General features: G+C 42.7%; 1 protein-coding gene across 5 annotated transcripts in view; it reads left to right on the plus strand.

Moving 5' to 3' along the window:
- PLEKHG7 (pleckstrin homology and RhoGEF domain containing G7) overlaps positions 1 to 23,262 on the plus strand; it is a 96,854-nt gene that overhangs the window by 67,109 nt on the left and 6,483 nt on the right. For all 5 annotated transcript variants that reach the window (XM_045002179.1, XM_045002184.1, XM_045002182.1 and 2 more), the window contains 7 exons: positions 366 to 461; positions 1,067 to 1,180; positions 3,989 to 4,163; positions 6,002 to 6,117; positions 7,161 to 7,254; positions 11,364 to 11,443; positions 13,309 to 13,468. In XM_045002179.1, the coding sequence (XP_044858114.1) occupies positions 366 to 461; positions 1,067 to 1,180; positions 3,989 to 4,163; positions 6,002 to 6,117; positions 7,161 to 7,254; positions 11,364 to 11,443; positions 13,309 to 13,468 (835 nt within the window). The remainder of the gene's footprint in view (positions 1 to 365; positions 462 to 1,066; positions 1,181 to 3,988; positions 4,164 to 6,001; positions 6,118 to 7,160; positions 7,255 to 11,363; positions 11,444 to 13,308; positions 13,469 to 23,262) is intronic.

Consider the following 23,262-nt stretch of genomic DNA (forward strand, 5'->3'; position numbering starts at 1 on the left):
TACAGCATTTATTTCTGTAATTCCCAATGTTAATTTGTGTTTAATAGTCACATTAATTATGTAGCTACTGTTCCAAAATAAATGTAACTGGAAAAATGTAATCTTGTTTCATCATTTTTGTTAAACAGTGCTTGACAAGGCCTAAGTGGGTGTTTATAACAGGATTGTGTTAACTTAAGCACTTAGACCATGATTCTGAAAGGGATTGTGCCTGCTGACTTAAAGTCAGCCAATGGAGCTTCGTGCAAGTACAGGGCTCTATTGGGTATGGAGTCAGTTGCAGGACCTGGACTTTAAAAAGATTTAGTGGTAAAAATAAAGCTCAGAAGAGCAGACAAACTATTTTTTTTTCTTTCCTTGACTAGGTGAGTCTCAGTTTTGTGACAGATTTTTTCAAAATTTTAAAGGACCATGTCACTGCATCAGAATCCTCCCTGGATTTCATCTCTGTACTGACAAAGGTAACATGATCAGAAATGCTCTGTAGTAGAACTCTGAATGTAGTGCAGAAAGTTTGTGAAGCTGCTTTGTTGGTCACATTCCACTTTTACTAAAAGACCTAGATCATCTACTAGGTGGAATCAAGCTGTCCAATGGGAGCTTCAGAGATACAGTAACTCTTCTTTCACTCACTGGGTGAAATCCTGGCCCCTGCTGAAATCAATGAGAGTTTGCCATTGACTTTACTGGGGACAAGATTTCACCCCAGATTTGTAAGTGCCTCTAACACACGTTGATACCTTAGTACATTCCTAAATATGAGGCTATGCAAAGCTGTTCTGTAGCCTAGCATTTTTTTATCATCTACTTTATTTTTCCTGCAGTAAAGTCTCAACACTGCAGATGCCCATAGAATTGCTAGAGTTGTGGCAGGATTCTTTAAGAAAGTAGTTTTCTTTGGCAAGTTTACTCGCTATTGTAGCTCATGACTGTTACAATCAAATCTCCGGCAAAATGTACCTTATAAAAGCTAAGAAAAGTAGATTGTTTACCCCATTGTTTTGCCCCTCACTTTGACATTCCTCTTTTTCAATCTTGTTAAACTTCTAAATCTTTTGTCTTGCAGTATTTTCAAGGTAACCTCTGCCAGACACACCAGATTTACTGTCTTCAGTACACCTCAGCCATCTTTTACTTGGAGAACCTGAGGAAGAGAGAAGATTTTGGAATCTATCTGAAAGTAAAGTGTTGGTTTTGCTCTCCTTGTTGAGTCTTCAACCATCCTATCCTGTCTTTAAAAACAAATTGGAAAAGCCTATATTCTATTTCAGATAACAGTCTATGCCTTTTTTCTTGAAATGCTAACGATACCACAGGTTTAAATATACTGGGTGGAATCCTGGCTCCACTGAAGTCATAGGCAAACTTTCCATTGACATGAGCACCTTCAATGGCACCAGGTTTTCATCCACTAGATTCATACCGTGCTTTTCCAATGGCAACTGCATATTAATGCACATTCAATTAGTGCAACCTGTAAAATACAGAATTATTAGATGTTAGAACTAGCTTCTAACTGGGGCAGGTCAAGCAGCTGGGCTGTTAATCCAAACCTGTCATATGTTACCACCTATCTCAGGGTAGGAGCAGCCGGGTTGGCCGATGTATAATGTCCTGTGATAGCTGCAAACACTGGGATGAGAGTGAAGCAGTTGACATAACTAAGTACCTAATGCAATGAGCCCCTCTTGGGATTTCCCAACACTGAGGGCAGAAGCTAAAATAACTGCCTATTTTTAAGGGGTTTGTGGATTTTCTGTCTTGTGTTATCTGCTCAAAGATCAGACCTTGTAGCAAATCACAGATTCTGTGACTTGCATCTACACAGCCCATGGCAGTGAGCCTCCAAGCCTGGATCAACAGACTCGGGACTAAAATTATCTGTGTAGATGCTGCAGCTTGGGCTGGAGCTCTGAAGCTTAGGAGGGGCGTGGGCTGCTGAGCCAAAGCTCCAGCCTGAGCCTCATCTGAAAAGCGCTGTCTCCACAGCTATCTCTAGCACGGTAGCCAGAGCCCCGCTGGTCTGAGTCTGTCCACCCAGGCTCTGAAACTTGCTGCCATGGGCTGCTGCTTAGGGCCACGCTGCCGTAGGGCCAGACTGAGACCCTGTTACTGCCATTGGTGACTCTCATGAGTAGTTACGTGAGCTTCAGTGGCCTATTCTTACTAAGTAACTGCTCACCAGTGCAAGGAACAGGTGCACACGCCAGCCCTTAGGGACATTTAAAATAGAAACATAAAATGTGGAAGCCAGAAAGGACCCAGTCACTCCAACAGTATGTGCAGACAGGGAGTAAGTATTGCCAACCTCAGGCATTCAAAAATCATGAGTCAGGCCCCCAAAAATCAGAAGATGGGTTTAAAAATCAAGCGATTTTAAAAATAATAAATATGGGATTCTTTTTATTTCCCTTCTTATTTTTGAGCTTTTAGGATGTGTTCAGGTTACATCTTCAAGCTTTTCTCTGCAACCAAGGGGGCTAAAAACTTACTTTTAAAAAAGTGAAAGCTGAGATTTTCATATAATCACTTGACTCCAGGAGCAGCTGCTTTAATGAGAACACCAAATAACATGAAACTTATACGAAACTCACAAGAGTTGGCGCACCTGAGAAATAGGAGATTCAAGAGGTTTTTGTGTGAACTGGAGAGGCTGGTGTGGTGGTTTTGTCACTTAAGCTCTGTCTTTATTTGAAGCCATGTTTATAGTCACATGGTCATATCAGACTTTACAATCACAATGTTCAGAATAAGATATGTGCTTTATTACTTCATTCTGAGTCTGAAGTCTCTTTGCAGATGGAAGTTAAAAGCATGTGTATAAAGCAAGCTAACAGCACCAAGCACATGAATGTAATGAAAGAGCATGGTAGTGCTTTTGCGTGTTTTTGTGAGCCTGTGAGAAGGGAGTTGGTAGAGTTTTCATTGAACCCGATTGAGAACACTTGAATGCTTTCCTCCCTTTTGCATATTTATTTCTCTGTGACCCATCTGGAAGGGAAGAGAATCTCCTTGAGTGCACAGGATGGAACTAAAACAGCAGCTTCTAGATGTAAATGTCATTTTTACCCCTTGAGATACATTTTGTTTTACTGTATCTGAAACCAGTTAGGAAGAAGAGAGAGACTGGGAGGCTAGCACAACAATACTACATTTAGTGGCTTGGCTTTTCCCTCTCATGTAGCTGTAGCTCCATTGACTTGACCTAAACTCTTGCCAAACTTGAAGAGTTATTGTTTATGGACTTCTAAAGTGAGCACGAGGGGTCAAATTCTGCTCTTAGTTACACTACATATATCTGAAATCGGTGGTGTTAATCCGGATTTACATTAACCAAATTTAGTCCCCCATAGACTGCATGGGATAGAGCCCTGCCACTTTTATTTATCTTTAGCGTCACACAGACCAATAACACTACATAAATACTAAATAATGGACATCATCATTTCAAACTTCCTCAGCTTTCAGATTTTACTCTATTTAAATCTGAAAAATGAGCTCATTCTTATGGACAGCTCCAGGGTGGTACCCAGGTGTCCTGCCCCTACTAGGGGCATTTGGGGTCTGAATAGCTCTAGTACCACCAGGAGTCCCCCAGGGGCAACAGACACACATCTAAGGGCAAAACTCACTCTTTTATAAGCAGTCAAACGTTGGAGAGGAAATGGCTCTGGAGGAACCCCCGATTGAGATTTTTCTTGATAAGATTCAATGGTATAGTGAAGAAATGTATTGTTAGGAATTAGTATAATGCCTAAAATGTGAAGTTATCTATACCAAAGATTAACCTGTGGGACTGATTCAGCTCCTCTTGAAGTGAGAGGGAGCCTTTCCTTTGACTTCACTGGGAAGTGAATTGGCTTCATCACAAGTGGATCCCCATTTCATTTCAGTCAGTTGATGATGCAGCTAATTGCTTATTAACGGCTTTGTCAGAAAGCACCGCGAGGTCGTAGATCCTAAAACAGGCTTCCTTTATATTTAGTAGTGGTGTGAACAAAATGAACAGTGCAAACGACTACATCTGCCAGAACTGCTGGTGGCTCCATTACACAGACTGACCCGATATCCCCTCCTCCTTAACAACATCTGGAAGAGAAGCACTGATGCAGCACAGAAAGCCACAATCCTCTCTATTAAGGAAAAGGTGGAAAAGTCCTTACGTAAGTAGCTGAGATTAAAAGTCAAGTTCTCCGTTTAGCATTTTCTCTGAGGGTTTATGCAATTGAGGTTCAAATGTAAATGAGGTTGTTGTTTTTTTACTGTTTGAAGATGTGTTTGGTGGCATGAAAAACTCATTGCGATCCCTTTGAGTCCTTCTCTTTTTCTCAAAATTGCCTAGTACCATTCTCATATTGTCAGAGTCTTCCTTCAGTATGGTAATGCAGCACATAAATCAGTCAGTCACTTGTATTCACAGAGAATCATTTGCATAGACATGCTAACAGCTGAGAGCAGTTCACAAATGGGAACAAATCAAGGAATATTTTCAACACAGAGGTCTTTGAGATGGACTCATGTCTGGGAAGGATTCAGAGGGTTTAATCCTTAAAAGAATAACATTCCACACACAAGGGGCATATCATGCCAACAACCTTTCTCGGAATGACAGTCTTTACATTTAAGAGTCCTGTGGCACCTTATAGACTAACAGACTTATTGGAGCATGAGCTTTCGTGGGTGAATACCCACTTCGTTGGATGCGTGGGTATTCATGGATTGTGGGACTGCTGAGCCCTCTGTCCCACCAACCTGGGGTATTCCTCTCACACTGTGATGCTATTGGCAAGCTACAAATCTCTGGCAGGTACTGCACTTACACAGACATTCACAGGCAGGGACACACCCAACTGAGTTCCATGAATGCTTCTCCCAGCCACTCATGAACCAATAATAGAGAGGCTCCAGCCAATTCCCCCCAGCTCTCCAGCCTTACATCCCCAGCATATATTGTCGTGCCCTGGTCAGAAGCCTGACCAGTGTAAATTCATTACCCAAACTGCCCCTCCCCTGATGTGGAGAGGACAAACACTAGCCTTTGTAACCTGAGCTGAGATTTCCCAAACACTTCAACCAAAATACACTGTTTTAGGTAAAATATAAAGCAGATGTATTAACTACAGAAAGATAGATTTTAAGTGATTATACGTAGTTACAGTAAAGATCAAAGTTGGTTACCAAAGAAATAAAATAAATTTGCAGTCTGAGTTCTACAAACTAACCAGGATTTGAATAAAGCAGTGTCTCACCCTGAGAGATGGTACAAAGAGGTCACAAATCTTCAGTACACACGCTGGAACTCTCCTCCAGCCTGGGACCATGCTCCCCAATTGAAAGTCTTTGTCCTCAAGATGTGTTTCCAGGTGTTGAGTTGTGGCAGGAACAAGGCCAAGTGATGATGTCACTTCCCCTGTTTTATAGTTTCTTCCAGTTTGCTGAAAAGATCTTTGCTTATGATGTAAAGGTCTGCCCCCATTGGTCAAGCAGTCTCCATTATATACACTCTCTCCATGAGACATCTCCATTGTATACAGTTCCTGGGATAGTGGATTCTCTTTAATGGGCCGTCAGCATGACTGGTTACTCCACTGTCGTACCTGAAAGGCTGGCTGTGGATGTTCCCAACCTCACAACATATTTCAGTAACACACACGTAACAAAACTTCATAACTTCCCATACAATGATAGCACATACAATCCAACCAGATATTAATGTTCAGCAGATCAAGACTTTTAAAATGATGCATCACACAGCATACTTTGTACAAAACATATCATAATTATATGACAGTGATGAATATGGGGGTTCCAGGGTGTTGCTTTGAGGTACAAAGTGAAACAAACTCTCACTGAAATCACTGGGAGTTAGCCATCTAAACACCTTTGAGGGTCTAGGCCAGAGTCCCTCTACTTCCACTGCAGTCTAGCACTGTTAAAGGCATTCAGCATCTCCCAAGCTTGTTGTCAACCATGGGGATAATTGATATTTTGTATTTTTCAGGCGATCTTGAAGGTAAAGTAAAATGGCTGGACAATTTTCAGAAATTTAGGCAGCTGCAAGAGGTTATAATTTGGCCTCCACTTTGGGATCGTGACAAAAGGTTCTTTCTCCCAGAGGTAAGCAGTGTATTCACCACTATTTAAATGTTAGCCTGAGGACTTTTTCTGTGAAGAAAATTTTCATATGGTTCCTACATTTGCCCAACCTTAGTGTTGTGGTCTAAAGATGATAATCATCTCTGTATTCTAAATAATGTAGATGTACATTATTATTGTTATTTTTATATTCTGGTAGTATGTAGATACCTCAATCAAGAGTAGGCTCCATTGTGCTACGCGCTGGGCAGACACATGTGCACAGATGTTCTTAGCCTTGAAAAGCCTACCCTCTTCATGCTTAGCTTTACTCACACAAGTAGTTCAGGGTTGGAGAGAAGGATTGTTCCCTGCTGCCGCATCTCTGGCAGTAACCAGAGTCCTCCTTTCGCCTTCTGAAGTTCAGGGTCTGTCTTTTGGGAGGTGGAAAGGGTTTCTAATGCACTTGGCTCTGAGGCTGGGATGTCACCTGGTCCAACAATCTATGGGAGATCCACGCTGCTTACTCCGATGAAGAAATATCCCAACCCAAGAATCATATAGTGTTGATAAAAATCTTACTTATTATTATTCCTTTATTAGCTGGTTTTGAGGTAAAACCATGCAAAATTGTTCACCTTCCCCACTTCCCAGGATAAACCTAAGAAATTCAGGTTACCGTTTGAATAATGTAAAAATATGAATTTTCCGTGATAATGTGTTCTGCTTTCTGCTGAGGTGACCTATTGACCTCTCCTTGCCTTTGAAGCCTGCCATTAAGTAACATTATGGTACAGTTGCTAAGTGGGGCTCACCTTGATGTTCAGTGCTGTTAAATTCATTAAATTCACTCTAAAGAAGATGATCCCAGTTTGAATTTTCAAAGAATTAAACTTGTTTAATCCATAATATTGCTGAAAAAAAACATGGCCATGCTTAGTTGGTAGCTGTCTGACGTGCTTAGTTTGATATAAACCTGCATATCCTACAAATACGAAGAGTATTTCTCAGACTACTTAACAACTGGTCAATTTCCAGTTCCAGGTCAAATTTGTATGATTCTCTTTTCTATTTTTTCTTCCAAGTGTCTAAAACATATTTTAAGAGAAAACATGAGTGAAAACATCTTGTCTTCCTCAAACAGACAGCTTCTTCGCGAAGGGAGGTTAACTGTTGCAGGTAAATGCCATTTTATTCATGTGCCAGCATTACAGAACCATATTCTATATGGTCAGTACAGCATGGATCTGTGCCCCACTGATTAATTAGAAATATGGATCAAAGAAAAACAAATATACAACATGTTATGCAGAGAGGGAGAAATAGCTAAACTGCCAAGAGGAGAGTAATCTCTGTGATTGGTTATTGTCACATCTGGATTGGCCAGTCAAGATGAAGGAATCACCTTGACTGGCCAATGTCCTAATTTCAGAGCGGGTTTTTTATTGTGATATTCAGGATTATGGCTCAGGGAACACAGAGGAAGTTGAGACTGTGCTGTAAAAAGGTGTCCTTATTATTGTGTGATTGATCTAGGTATCTTAGCAGTTCTAGTGCATCCATCGCTTTACTAGTATATAGGTGCCATACGCAAGATTAAGGAAAGAATAAAACAATTTTTCTAAAGGATTAGCCTTGGTGGATGTCTTCAAGGAGGAAGGTGTTACCACACTAGATTGTGCCCACTGCTAATGAGGAAAAGCTTATTGAAACAGGGGACTCTTAAGACTATCCCACCAGTGACATGATCTTGCCCAGCTGCAGTATATTACAGCATTGGGACATGTCCTTCACGGCAATCCCAACAGCATCACATTGTGCTGCTGTGGCACAATATAACACAACGTCATATCTCTGCAGCACAAGCATCATGTTGTAAAGACGTGCAGGTTTGTCTCATTGGATGACTAAGTCAACATCCCTATCTGAGCATGAGGCAGCAGGGGCTGAGCATGCTCCTCCCTACCTGAGTGTGAGGTAGAGACTGGGCAGCGTCAGCATCCCTGTCCTTATCCAAGTGCAAGGAAGACAGAGCACAGAAGAGGCACTGAGAACAGGACAGTGGGGTGGGATAAAGGTCTCAGCGGTGGTTTAAGCATGAGAAAAAAAGCCTTCAGTTTAAAATTCCCTGATTAGTGCAGCCAGGCACCGAGGCAAAGAGATTAAGGCGTAGAAGTTGTGATTCACCTTTCTCCTACCCTCACAACTATCATCATAAACTGGGGATGAGGGGACCAGACCAAGATTTCTCCTTCCCCCTCAAACACAGGCCAACAACAGGGAGATGAAAATGTAAGGTGGTAGAACAGGTGTAATGGTTGGGGCACAAATTAATACAATTCTTTTTTAACTTACAAAAATGTATTGCTATTGTTTGGGAGGGTTTGGCGGAAGGGGGCAAAGCTCTTCCTCTCATCCCCGAACTTTCAGCCAGCAACCCCCATCACCTGAGCTGTCCACTGATGATGAGATTAAGTACTGGTACTTATCAAGGATCTACATTTCTTGCAGGAAGAAATTTACGTTGAAGATAGATAGGATGGCACATCCCTAAATCTTGCAGAAATAAATTTGCAAGCTTAACTTCCTTTAGCTAACATAAGCAATCTGAGAGAGCGCGTGATTTGGCAATATTTCTTGATCTTTTCATTTTCAAGATGAAAATGAAAAAACATAATTCTAACCAGGCTGAGATGCTGAAAATGGGAAAGTATCTCCTAAAGAGACAGATTTAAAAACACACCTCAGTATCAGACTGTGTGTGCTGTGTGTCTCCAAGCCCAGTGTCAACACCCTGAGGTGCCCAGCACTTTTACTTTGAGATAATTCTCTCGAAACTGGGTTATTTCTTATTACACCTTGAAACCAAAAGGAAAATGAGTAAAATGTTGATCATAGCTTCCATCCTAAGAAACAGGTTTACTTCACTGGACATTCCATGACTAAAATGTCTCCTCCTACCATTTTAAAATAGCGTAATCAAAACCTTATGTTAAAGCAGTATTGGGAATCAGAAGCAAACAGACAAAGGCCCAGAAATCCCGACTGGAGCCTGCCACACCATCTCAGCATAATGCACCACATATGAATATTAGGGATGGTATGTGGAAGATGCAGTTCTTAGTAGCTGGCTCACAGCTCTGGGACTCATGGCTGAAAGTCAGGCTGGCCACAAACCTCCACCACCTTCAAAATGAAAACCTCAATTCCCAGCAGGAAATGGATTCAAAGGATCAATTATCCTGATGTTGTTATAAGTAGAAGAAATACTTGCTCAAGTTCACAATACCTTCCCCCACCAGCACAAAATCAAAGGAAACATATTAGGTACAGCCACTGTAGAACTTCTAAGACAATGATGGGCAAAAGTATCTAGCATAAATTGAATAAAACATAACAGACAGACTACTGGATAGAGTTTACAATAAAAAATTACATCATTATAATCCAGGTAACACTATGTGATCAAATATATACCACTGCTAAGCATGAAGGAGCTATGACAAAAATTATACAAGAGCTTTAATATGATACTTGGGCCTTAAGAGGCCCAAGGAAAGTAAGTTTTAAACAAATAAGATAGGGAGTCTCATGTTACCTGGAGGTGTACTGTCCTTATTCCTTGGTGAGATAAAGGAGGATTCTCATTGTAGTTCCCACAATCTTCCAGCCAGCCCCTGCTTAACCAATGTGCACTCGGTTCACTTGCACAGGGCCCCCATCTCAGGGGCAACCTGACCACCCAGAGAAAAAACAACACACACACAAAAACCCCAGGGCCAGCAAGCAGCGGGGTATGGCATTGTGGGGGGGAAGGGCCCCGTCTGCACGCTGTGTCAAGAGCCATTGTGGGGTGAGTGCAGGATGGGCACCCTCCAGTTATTCCCCCTGCAGGCTCCCCAAAATCTTTAATCCAGCCCTGCTTCCTACAAGTGGCTAGTCCATGACATCGTTAACCTCTAGTAGCTATTGCTGCAATAAACCAAGTCGTTTTCAAACTAAAACATTTCAGAACAAGCACTCAATGAACTATTTTCCCATTCTCCAGATTGCCTATAAGTGAAAGTTCTGGCTGTCCCAGTCTGACCTGTAACACTGAGAATAGAAATGCATTTTGAGCGATTGTTCATTTCAAGACAATCATTCTGAGTATGGAATTTCCTAATGGCACCAGGTCCTCTGACGTTAACATTTCATGTAATGCTGGCCCTGGAGTGCTATCTAAGGCATCAAAAGTAACAGGCGGGGTGAAGACACCAGATATAAAAGGCTTATGAGTGGCCAGTGATAGCATGAAAGGGTGTGGACTGGAGTCAAGAATATTACTGGTAAGAGAGAAGAGGGACAGACAAGAGGAAAGGATAAGGTCTGCAGAAGAGAAGGGAAGTGATTCTGGAAGAGACTAGAGTAGCGAGACAGGACAATGCCAGAAATAAAAAGAAACAGCAGCAGGTTGGAAACCTGTAGAGGGAGCCCTAAAGTTAGACTGAGGTACAAGCTCCACACGCTGGGCATTTGTTCCAACAGACTCCCAGAGCTCTAAATGGTTTGCAACATTCCAGGGTCCTTGGGTTTCCCTATTTCCCTTTGAAACCCTCACCTTTGCTTCTGATCCATGATTACTCATTGTTTATAGCAGCAGAACACCTAGAAGCCCCAATCAGAACCAGGGCCTCCACCTTGAAGACTTCAAAACATACTTATAAAAAATAACTTGCCCTTAAAAGACTTTTGTTTCACTATTTCTTCTCTTACCACCAAGGTAGTGATGGAAGTTGAGTCCACTCTATGTTGTGTAATTACTGATGAACCTTTATAATGACATCAACATGAAAATCTGAGTTGTATCATGTAGGCATAATGGGGTGAGACTCTGTACAACTATTTTTAAGGGATCCAGATGAACACTGGAATTTACCCTCATTATGTGTCTGCAGTTGCCGTAGGGTTAATATTCCCTGGTGACCCATAAGTGAGTTGTTTGGTCAATAGCATGCTGCTCTTTGTAGTTGTGTTCAAAGATATATGAGCTGAGTTATTTTGGCAATGAGAAACTGCTGGCCTTTTATGATAATGTGGCTGCAACGTGCCACAATTATGAATGGCCAAAATGACAAAGCAGAATGCTTTTCAAGTCTGGAGTGTGTGAGAACACAAAAGAGACAAGGAGTGGTGGAGTGCCACATTTGGAGGTCTGCTTAAAATGTGCCACATTACACAGATCTGTTTTAGAATAGAAATTGCAGTTCCTCAAAACAATCACGCTATTGTTTTGTTTTTCTCCTCAGAAAGTACAAGGATCCTTGATGTCTACCTCTTTCTATTCAATGATTTCCTGTTAATTACCAAAACTAAACGTAACAAAAAGGTAAAAATGGGCAGAAACAGTCACACTTACCTTATGTGTTTTTTGCAGCCTGGAAAATATTTATGCAAGTATATTGGAAGAATTATCTTTAAGAAAAAAATGCAAGTAGAATAATGTATATGAAAGATAGTCATTTTTTTTAATATAAATAGCAAAGAGTAAAACACACCACAGTAGTTCTTCAGGGCAGTTTAAATTACAGGAGATGTGTATAAAGATGTGATGTTATAGGGCTGATATGGTGTCCAAGGTGTGCATTATTGAACATTTCTTTAATTCCTTTACCGTTCCCCCAGTTCCCATACCTAACATACTGGATCTCTAAAGCCAACTACATCTTCTGAAGTGTGCTGGGCACTTTAATGGTACATATCAATACTATAAACTTGCAGTCTTTTGTGTAAAGAAATCAGAACCTTTGGGAGCTAATGGGGAAAAGGAGAGAGAAACAGTGAAAATGTTAGCCTCGTGGAAAGAATAGCAACGTACTCAGAAGCTCTGGGTTCTATCTCTGACACTGCCCTTGCCAGGCATAAAATGGGAGCAAGGATACCTCCTTTGTAAGGCACTTTGAGATCTGCTGATGAAACGCACTATATAAAAGCTAGGTATTATTATTTATTCACCACCGAACAGCCATTTGGCATTTGAGGCTCCAGTGTCTTTGAGTACAAAGTCAGTTAAATTTATGAAGATCATGTAATGGCTTAGCAAAGGTGACATGCTGTAATGCTATAGATGATTGCAGGAGACACTGTCTGAATTAGAAGTGGTTTTAAACAGACAGCAGTTGTCACATTTTATAGTTTTGAAAGGGCACAGGTTAGAGTCTATGTCAGCAACACCATGACAGTCACATTCCAAGTCATGTGGTTCTCAACAGGGGTACGTGTACCCCTGGGGGTATGCAGCAGTCTTCCAGGGGATACATCAACTCTTCTAGATATTTGCCTAGTTTTACTATGGGCTACATAAAAAGCACTAGCAAAATCAGTACAAACTAAAACTTCACACAGACAAAACAAGAAAGCAATTGTTCAGAAATAGTGTATTGTGACGTTTTTATGTCTGATTTTGTAAGCATGTAGTTTTTAAGTGAGGTGAAATTTGGGGTACGCAAGACAAATCAGACCCCCGAAAGGGGTACAGTAGTCTGGAAAGAGTGAGAACCACTGCTCTGAACCACACATGATGCAGGCCCCCGTAGGAGGGTTTGCCCTGTGTATGTGTGAATCATGTTTCAGAGGCACTGCATCACGTGTGTGGCCCTTTGCAAATCCCTCATTACAGGTGTCACCGAGCCACCGATAAGGACTGCACAGGGTTCTACACTTGGTGTATTTTCTAGCAGCGATAAACCCACAAGTGTGAAGAGAACAGTAACCTGTGTTAAACAAGGCATTTGAAAAAAAAAACTAGTATGGTTTGTTTTGTGCTCTTGGGCTTGGCTTTGATTTTTAATATGCAGGTTAGCTGCATACTTTGGAGGTTGTTCAGATAACAGAAAAATGTTTTATTTTGAGGCTTAGTATATACATGAACAACAAGGAGTCCGGTGGCACCTTAAAGACTAAAAGATTTATTTGGGCATATGCTTTTGTGGGTAAAAAACCTCACTTCTTCAGATGCATGGAGTGAAAGTCCAAAATAAATCTTTTAGTCTTTAAAGTGCCACGGGACTCCTTGTTGTTTTTGTGGATACAGACTAACACGGCTACCCCCTCATACTTGAGTATATGGATGAGGCCTCTAAGCACATTCTGTGGGGAAAACAAGTTGTGAGAGATGTTTATTGGCTAGAGTTTGAAAACATACAGAGGAGTTTGGTGACTATATAATCAAGTGCTTTTCCTTCCCATTTTCAGAAATACGGGGGCTCAGACAGTGGTTTAATACCTGTATGTCCTTCCTTATCTCCTGAGCTGCAGTCTTTGGTAAAAGATGGTGGTTCTTGTACAGTCCTGGACCAGCCCATTCCACTAGACAGACTGACACTCAAAAATATTGATCCATTCCATGTGACAGGTATGTTTAATGTGTTTTGTATGTTTTGTAAGGCAGCTTTCTATGTACAGTGTATACATAGAGCCCCTGGCCTTTGCACCACATGCACCCTCCCACTCACCTCTCTCCTGCCCCAGCATCGAATGGCTCCTAAGGGAGGCCTGCCACCAGAGAGTTCCCATGAGAGCCACTTGCCTCCTGAATCATGGGAGTAGGGAGTGGGGGGAGTTCCAAGGATGACAGCAGAAGCCATGCAAGTCACTGGAGCCTAGCTATTGTAATTTGTGCTGCTTTTCCCCATGGCTTTGGAGAGAAGGAGAATCCTATAGAGAGTGGCCACTTTCTCCCAGGGCTATGGAGCCCTATAAAGTGACCCTAGAGTTTTGGGAGGGGAATTTACCACCTTTAATGCTTGCTTCAGTTTAGAGCCTCCTAGAGCCCAATGCTGAGTGACGGAGATAACACAGGGCCATACAAGTTAAGTTAACTGTCAAAATCCTACTGCTTGTCCACAGAGCAATCTAGCCCCCCAAATCCACAGATATTAAAAACAAACCTGAAACCCACAGAATTTATGCTAGCCTGGAAGTTCATCCATCCCGACTCATCGGCATTCCGCACCACTGCCCAGCCAGGCAGCAAAGAGAACAAACACAACTAACGAGGAGATAAAAGCACTAGTGTCAGAATTAAAAAACAGTGGCTTCTTAAACCTGCTGCAGACACTGTCTGTCTCTGTGTGTGCGTCTAGATGCATCTCCCTACCAACACAGTCTAAATCCAGCAAACAAATGGCCTGTGACTTGCGCTGCAGCCAGTAGGTGAAGTTAAGGGCAACATCTGCCTCTCTGATCTTGGATGTGCTAGTTTGGGCATACACAGATTCTTGTTGCTCAAGAAACCGCTTGGGAATGTAATATGAGAAATCCAATGAGCTGGACTATTGCAATGTAATGAAATGTTTGCCAGGGTACAGTACTTTAGCTGTACAGCTAGTGCTCCATCAGATCACACGTAAAAGCTGCAGCAGATCTGGAACCACGTCATCAAAGTGTTGAGCCATATGTCTCTCTTCCCCCTGCAGTCCATCAATTAACATAGCCTTAATGCCTCACTTGTTGACTTCTGCCATTCTTGTCTCTGTGCCATATTCCATGCTGCCTACTGTGCATGGAACACCTCTATATCCCGGGACACCAGGTCTCCACTTCCTTCCCATTCAGGTCCTTCCTAAAGACCACAATGTCCACAAACCCTAATAATCCCAGAACACCTCTCTATCACCATGTCACACTGCAGAAAATAGTCATTGGGCTTGGCTACACTTGAAAGTTGCAGCGCTGGGAGTTACAGCGCTGGTCGTGCAGCTGTGCAGGAACAGCGCTGGTGTGTGGCCACACTCATAGCTACCAGCGCTGGTGCGTGGCCACATTTGCAGCATTTGCAGCGCTGTTGGGAGTGATGCATTATGGGCAGCTATCCCAGCGTTCAAGTGGCAACAATGTGCTTTTCAAAAGAGGGGGGTGGAGTGGGGTCTAGTGTGACAGGGAGCGGAGGGAGAGAGAGTGAGTGGATTTTTGGAGCCAACACTGTGTGTTACCTTCCTGCCTTGAAAAAATCAGAAAATGTTTCCAACCCCTTAGTCTTAACTCTTAATTGCAAACAGCCTGCCTCCAACACGACTCCCCGCTGTTTCACTCACTCCCTGCCTGCCTCTCATTTGATTGTTTACAGCCAGGTACAGATTGATCAAAGCAAACAGGAGCTCTGTTTGTTTTTTTAGATAAGCAGCACCGGCAACGGAGCTCCGCGTGGAGCTCGTTCATAACAAAACAAAGAGAGGCTGCATAACAAAACAAAGAGAGTAATTTAGTTAAAAGCATTCTGGGATATCTCCTAATACCCTGGAGGCCAATTAAAGCGCTGGTGTGTGGCCACACTTGACGAGCAGCGCTGGATCACCAGCGCTGCAATGCTTATTCCCCAAGCAGACCAGGTGTTCAGCCAGCGCTGCAGCCAGGGAGTTGCAGCGCTGGATGTGCCTTGCAGGTGTGGACAGTTACTAATTGCAGCGCTGGAAAGCCTCCACCAGCGCTGCAACTTGCAAGTGTAGCCAAGCCCATTCAGAATAACTCATTAAACTGTAACGTAACTCCCTCTCTGGTCTCTTAGTGCATCCTGTCTCCTCTGAGTCTGTGTTTTAAAGTGAACCCCCACCCCCCAGGGAAGGGACTGACTTCATTTTTGTGTCTGGTACAAAGGCTGGACACATCACTGGTACTTAACAATAATAAATAATAATAATGAGGATAATGTTATCACATGACAGATGTAGTGGCTTCTGATCTGAGCAGAAGACCTTAAGCATAAAGGTTCCTTCACATGCTAAATTTGTTATGAGTTCAGATTAGTGCAAAGTAACAGCATCAAATAGGAGGAGAGGCACAGGCAGTAGAGAGCTCCTCCCCGTGTACATAGGTAGGCAGCCTAATTTCTTGTAAAAGGCACCAAGGGTTAGAACTGAATCACTCAGTCTCCAGGGTTGGTGTTACAGCATAATTTCATCCTGGGGGCTCAGTTTAAATGAAGAATTTCATTCTTAGAGAGACAAGGTGGGTGAGGGAATATCTTTTATTGGACCAACTTTTGTTGATGAGAGAGACAAGCTTTCAAGCTACACTGAGCTTGTCTTCAGGTCTGGGAAAGGTGCTCCCAGCATCACAGCTAAAAGCAAGGAGGGACAGATTTCCCAGACCTGAAGGAGTGCTCTATGTAAGCTGAAAACTTGTCTCTCTCACCAACAGAAGTTGGTCTAATAAAAGATATTACCTCACCCACCTTTTCTTTCTAATAACCTGGGACCAACACGACTGGATGATTTAGTTGGGGATTGGTCCTGCTTTGAGCAGGGGGTTGGACAGATGACCTCCTGAGGTCCCTTCCAACCCTGATAGTCTATGATTCTACAACAATACTGAATTTCATTCTTGTAATTTATTAGCAGGACTTTCTAGTTAATATTCTGACTTAGATCCAAAAATCAGTTATTAATGTGAGTATTATTAAGTTTCTTCCCACAAGAGGCTGACATCCAGGTCAACAGTTAAACATGGCCTGGGACAATCTTGAGTTGGGGGAAAAAAGAAAATCTTCTTTAAGGGTCAGGAGGACTTGCACTGCCCCAATCCTGGACAATCCATGGTAGCTTATGGGGCTTTACATTCAAAGCCTCTAATTAAATATATATATAAAAACCCCTACACCCTTTCATAGTGTTCTGCAAAACATCTGCCTTGTGTACCATCGTGCACCCAAGTATTGTCAATCTGGCCACATTAAGAATCAATTGCAATTCCCAGGGCAGGACTACCGAAAGTGACTTTAAAGTCCTTATTCAGACCTGGTAGTTTATGGGATTTGTGAGCAATTTTTTCATGGGCTTTTTCCAGTGGTAGCCATATGGGCTGGCATTACACCAAACTCAGCAGTAGGAACTCTGGGACTGGTGCAAGGACAACTAAATAGAAGAAGATATGAGCTACTGTAACTCACAGACCTCCTGGGTGTGAAGCGCTGTCCCCTCTAGTGGCACCAAGACCACTTAAAGACTAATGAGTCTGCTCTATAGCCTTAGCTAAGGGTCAGATGGCTTTTAGCTCATGCAGTAGAGGCTCATGTATTTAACTCCCCAGGTTCGATCCCACCCGCCAACGACTGGGGTCTGTCGTTGTTACACTGCCCCATCAAATGTTTTCTTGAAGCCTGTGGGGATCCATTTGGGAACTTTGCAGCAGTGGGTGATTCCACTGCCTGTGATCTGGGAGATGATGTGACAGAGCCCACCCTCGAGACTCCCTCAGGGTCTGGCAGTGAGATAAGTAACTGGCTAGTGCTGGTGTTAGAGTGCAATACATTTATAACGTCAGCGGATTCCTTCTGGCATTAAGGAATGGCCTGTGCTCAGCACTAGCATTAGCAGAGGCATTTTTATATAATTTCCTAATGATTTGAGAAAATATTTTCTGTGCCTAATAAGGTTATTAAGTGGTTCCCCACTTAGATTTTGATGTCTACACCCCACTGAAGTGGATGCAGTAGGGGAGTTCTCAGCTGCTAGAGAAGAGTTTCTGCAAGGCTGAATGAACAGCAGCAGCACAGCTGATTACATTGTGAGAGTTGTACCTCTGCAACAGAAAAAGGAGACATGGGGGGCAGGGTTTGAGAGCAGGATCTTTTTAAAAAAGAAATCTTAGAATATACAGAATATTGCCACCACACCTAAAAGTAGCAGGATTCAAAATTTCTCCTCAGTTTACTTGTCTGCAATGTTATGGGAGCTCATTGAGACAATTTGGCTGCACGTTTTAATGAGATATTTACAATCACTCCCATTAAAGCTGTCTCCGCAGTGATCCGAGAGGAGCAGACACTGTGCCTCTCATGCTGCATGGAAGAATATTTAATGGGGATTTAACGAATTCTGCTAAAACCCTGAGCCTAGTCCAGAAGCAATTTTCAATCCAGTGCTGCTTTATTTTCACCTTTTCTCCTACCCTCAAGCCTTGTTACAGATTGTGTCCAGAGCAGCTTTTATTTGTATTGCAATAGTGCCAAGGACCACACTCCTAGTCCATGGCCCCATTGTGTTAGCTGCTATGCACACACAGGAAAAGCTGCCCATGCCCCAAAGAGCTGACAGTTCACACTCCAGCCATCCATGGTCTGACCCTGATTTCTTTCTTTAAACAATGAACAGAGAATGGAAATTTTCAGCCCAAAAGATAAATGTCCTAGAAAGTTGTGAGCTTGTGAAAACGGAATGGAAGTGATGGAAATGTATGTGCAGCCTGCAGGATAGAGTTCACTGCTGGTAACTTCCAAGTGTTTACTATTTTGAGAAATGCTCTCAGAGCTGTATTTTTATTGGACTATGCTGACCTGCAGTGGTCAAATTAATCATAGTTGGAAGCTTGATTTTTAATCTGATAAATACAGCACATCTGTCATATTACTGAAGGCAGGTCCTATCCTGGAAAGAAATCCAGCTGACTGCAGAAATAGTCTATTGCAATAGTAAGGAAGTACCTTTCAGAGCAGAATTCTATCAGCAGACAAGAGCTGTATAATTACACACTCTAATTCTAGCCTCAAGCCTGCCACATATCAGTCCAATGACGAGAAGTCTTACCCTCATAATGCTAGGAAGCCTGTCCTAAAGGCAAAGCTATACTCAAACACCAGGGCCATGTACTAGAAATATAAGAGTAATAGTGGAAATCTGTCTTTGAAGGTACATAAGGAGCAATGTGCCTTTTAACATCTCTGCTCGGAATTTAAACTTTGCAATTCCTTACGATCTCTCTCTCTGTTGAGAATCCTATGCCTGTAAACTGGAAGGATCCTTCCTTACAGACACAGATATGCTGCTCCAGTAAAAGATTACTAATCTTTACCGCTGTGAAGTGTAGATTCTGCCATTGATGTTATTGAGAGTCTTACAGTAGTTCCAAAAATTTCATCTTTAAAACGGAATAGCTGCATTCCCTGTAGATCTCAGAAGTAAGGGTCAAGAGTTCTGAGTTATATCCCCTGTGCTGCTATGGATTTGCTGTACTTAACGATTCAGGCCAGTAGTTTAACCACTCTGCAGCTCACTTTCCCCAGGTGCAGAAAGAGGATTATATAACACTTACCTGCTGGTATCTCCCAGGAGTGTTTTGTGGTCTGATTGGCACTTTGATGAGAGGCATTTTATAAGAGCAAATACTACATAAAAGCACACAGCTCCAAAGCAAATGGTGTGAGCTAAATGGTTATCAAAAAGGTACCTCAAATCAGTAAATTTAGAGATGACAGGTGTGAGTTGGCAGCCTGAACTCTTCATTGCTCTCTGGGATATATGCTTTTAAAAGCTAACCTCAGGCCAGGGGCATCACTTGCAGGGAGGTGATCCCACCCCGCACTCTCAGAATTGAATTTTGCTCTGTCCTCCCAGCAGTACTAAATATAAAATAAATGGGCCAGGTTCTGATCTCACTTGCATTAATGGAAGCAGGGAATAAAAAAAAAATAATGAAATCAGAATTGGCCCCACTCCAAGGCTCAGTGTTGCATACCCCAGGAGGGAGAAAGGGTGTGACAGGGAAACTGCAGCCCGAAATGCAAGCCACCAGGGAAAGGCCCCATAACAACTTCTCAGACCTAAGTACTTGGGATGAAATCCTGGCTCCATTGAAGTCAGAGGGAATTGTGCAGTGTGGGCCATTTAGGTAGAGAAATGTCTGGTGTACACACCGTTGAAAACAGGAAAACAGAACAAAACCAAGCACAGCTGTGCTCTGCATTGAAATCCAAGATAATTCAGCACATGCTTTGCTGAACAGAGATGGGATTAGAGACACGCTTAAAGATAAACCCATGCCCAAGAGTTCTATTGAAATTAGGGCCACTTGCAGGCCCATCTTGAAATTGAAATCAACCTTCAGCATTAGAGGCAGTGCTGCATCTGTGTGAAGTAATGTCTGCAAGGAATTTACTACATAACAGCAATAAATCAATGACCGTGAACAATAGGCACCATCTGAAGGAGCAGCTAGGAAAAGTGCTGCATGCTCTCTCTTTCTCAAAACACTCTTGCCTTGTGTTGTCCCCTCAGGAGATCTTGTTCCTAAAAATAAATTGACTTTAGCGGGGATGGACTTGTTACAGCAACATTATTTCATCTTTAAAATGGAATAGCTGCATTATTAGCAATAATTTAACAAGTAAACTTTCCAATAACTAGTTGGAGAACCATACTCAGAGAGTAAGTTTCAGAGTGGTAGCCGGTGTTAGTCTGTATGAGCAAAACGAACAGTCAAGCAGGAAGGACATATTCAGTGGGATCACACGGGGATCTGTCCTGGCCCCAGTTCCCTTCAATATCTTATAAATTATTTAGATAATGGCATAGAGAATATACTTATAAAGTTTGAAGATGATACCAAGTTTGGAGGCGTTGCAAGCAATTTGGAGGACCAGATTAGAATTTAAAATGATCTTGACAATGTGGAGAAATGGTCTGAATTAAATAGGATGAAATTCAATAAGGACAAATGGAGAGAACTCCACTTAGGAAGGAATAATCAGTTGCACACATAGAAAATGGAAAATGACTGCCTAGGAAGAGGTACTGCAGAAAAGGATCTGGGGATTATAGTAGATCATACACAAAAGAGTCAACAATGTAATACTGTTGCAAAAAGAAAAAAAAAGCGAACACAATTCTGGAATGTATTTGCAGGACTGTTGTAAGCAAGACACTCTACTCAGCACTGATAAGGCCTTAAGCTGAAGTACTGTATCCTGTTCTGGGCACCATATTTCCAGATAGATGTGGACAAACTGGAGAAAGTCCAGAGGAGAGCAACAAAAATGATTAAAGGTCTAGAAAACGTGATTTATGAGGGAAGATTGAAAAAAGTTGGATTTGTTTAGTCTGGAGAAAAGAAGACTGAGAGGGGACATGATAGCAGTATATAAAAGGTTGTTGTAAAGAGCAGGGTGATAAATTGTTCTTCTTAACCACTGAGGACAGGACAAGAAGTAATGGTCTTAAATTGAAGTCAGGGAGATTTAGATTAGAGATTAGGAAAAACTTCCTAACTCTAAAAGTAGTTAAGCACTGGAACAAGTTACCTTGGGAGGTTGTGGAATCTCTGTCATTGGAGATTTTTAAGAACAAGTTAGACAAACAGCCGACGGGGATGGTCTAGATGATACTTAGTCCTGCTTCAGTGTAGGGGACTGGACTAGATGGCCTACTGAGGTCCCATCCAATCCTACATTTCAACGATGTCTATGATCTCAACACCCCTGTAGATTTCAAGTGTTAAAAAGAATACAGCATCTGACAAAGAGTTATGGCACCTGAGAGCACTTAAGGATACATCTACTGCATTTTGGAGCAAGCCTCCCAGGCCAGTCGATAGACTCACATGAATATGCTAAAAATAGCTGTGTAGTCAGCATTTTGAAGTTGAGGCTTGGGCTCTGAACCTTTGGGAGGGGGTGGGCTTCATAGCCTGAGCTCCAGCCCGAGCTGAACTTCCAAACACCGTCTACATAGCTAGTTTTAGAGTGAGTCCCGCTAATCCAAGTCTGCTGACTTGAGCTGGGAGGCTCACTCCAAAATGCTGTGTAGACAAACCCTTATTTACTGCATAGTGACATTGCTTGGAACACCAACCTTTAAAACCATTCCATTTTGCTTTTCCTTTTTAAAAAGGTCTAGTTACTTTCTTACTTCAATTATAATTGATTCCACTCTGTTTTGATGGAAAATCTTAAGGAAATGTAGGAAAGCTCTTCATCCCTCTTCAGCCCCTTTATGCCAGGTCAAAGAGACAGGGTAGCATAAAGGGTCTCTCAAAGCCCCATTAACTGATTAGAGAAAGATTTGCCCAGTGCAGGCACTGCAGAAGACAACCACAAGACTATCTTTCAGAGGACCCTATCATAAGCCTTGATGTCAGGAGCATGTTGGGGGCCAGATCTCAACATGGAGTGCTGTGGGGATTCCAGGCAGTGCTGAAGCCTAAGAGGTGTTATCTGCATGATCCCTAAAGAGAGGCACCAGCTTACTTGTGTTCATTGGAGAGGGGTGGCATTCCTATCTGTACCTGGAAAAGCGTTTGGCATTATCAGTTTGAATAGGATGAAAACTACCATTGCCGAAGTACTCAGGAAGAACATCATGGATTTCAACCCACTGAGTGGTGTTCAGACCAGGTTTCCGCCATCCCAAAACTTATTGAGAAAGGCTTAGAATACCAGCAGAAGATTGTTTTCAATTTAATTGAATTTATAAAACTGTTTGATAAAGAAGCTCTCAAGAAGATCATGAAATGCTGTGGAAATTCAGCAAACATGTGTAGCCCTTCTACCAGGTGGAGCCAGCAGCAACCAGGGCCGGGTTCAATATCTAGGGGTTCACATCCATCGATACAAAACAGTAACCTGGGAAAATTACACACCATCCCCACCCAGTAACCTGGGAAAATTACACACCATCCCTGGGGCAATATTTCCCCACTCGCAAGCACAGAGTCCAAGTGTAGAAAAGAAACTTTTAATAAGAGGAGGGAATTAACTCAGAGTTAATTTGGGAAAACACCACAAACAGGGCTCATAAACTTAAACCATGAGTAAAAGACCCACCCCCAAGTAAGTTGGGCAGTGTCCTTTTCCCCTCAGGGTCTTAAGTCCATCAACCCAAAAGTCCCTTTCACATGCCTGACCCCTCTCTGCACCCCACTCACAGTTGCTGTCCTTGGTCAGTGCAGACCCAGAGTTCAGAGGAGCATCTGCAGAGTTCCCCTCCCACCATGGGTGAGGGGTAAAGAGGCATCTTACTCGCTCTGCTGGCTGCTCACCGGACACCTGCTCACCACTCTTGTCGCGCCCTTCCACCAGCCACCCAGCTGGCTGCTCATTGCGTCTGCCGCTGTCCAGTTGGCCACTCATCACACCTCTCCACCAGCCACCCTGCTGGCCACTCATCACGCCTTTCCACTGCCACCCTGCTGGCTGCTCATCTCACCTCTTTACTGCTGCCACTCTGCTGGCTGCTCATCACACCTCTTTGCCACCACCCTGCTAGTCGCTCATTCGCCAGCTGACTTGTCAGTCACCTTCTGCCTCTGCTGTGACATGTGCACATCAGTGTCTCCATGATTTTCAGCTCTTTTGCAGGCTGGGCAGAAACACTGCCCCATCTCAAGTGATTTCAGCTCTCCACGATTTTAGCTCTCAGCAGGCAGGGCAGAAACACAGTC

The sequence above is a fragment of the Mauremys mutica genome, chromosome 1 (genome assembly GCF_020497125.1).
Source record: "Mauremys mutica isolate MM-2020 ecotype Southern chromosome 1, ASM2049712v1, whole genome shotgun sequence".
Classification (NCBI taxonomy): domain Eukaryota; kingdom Metazoa; phylum Chordata; order Testudines; family Geoemydidae; genus Mauremys; species Mauremys mutica.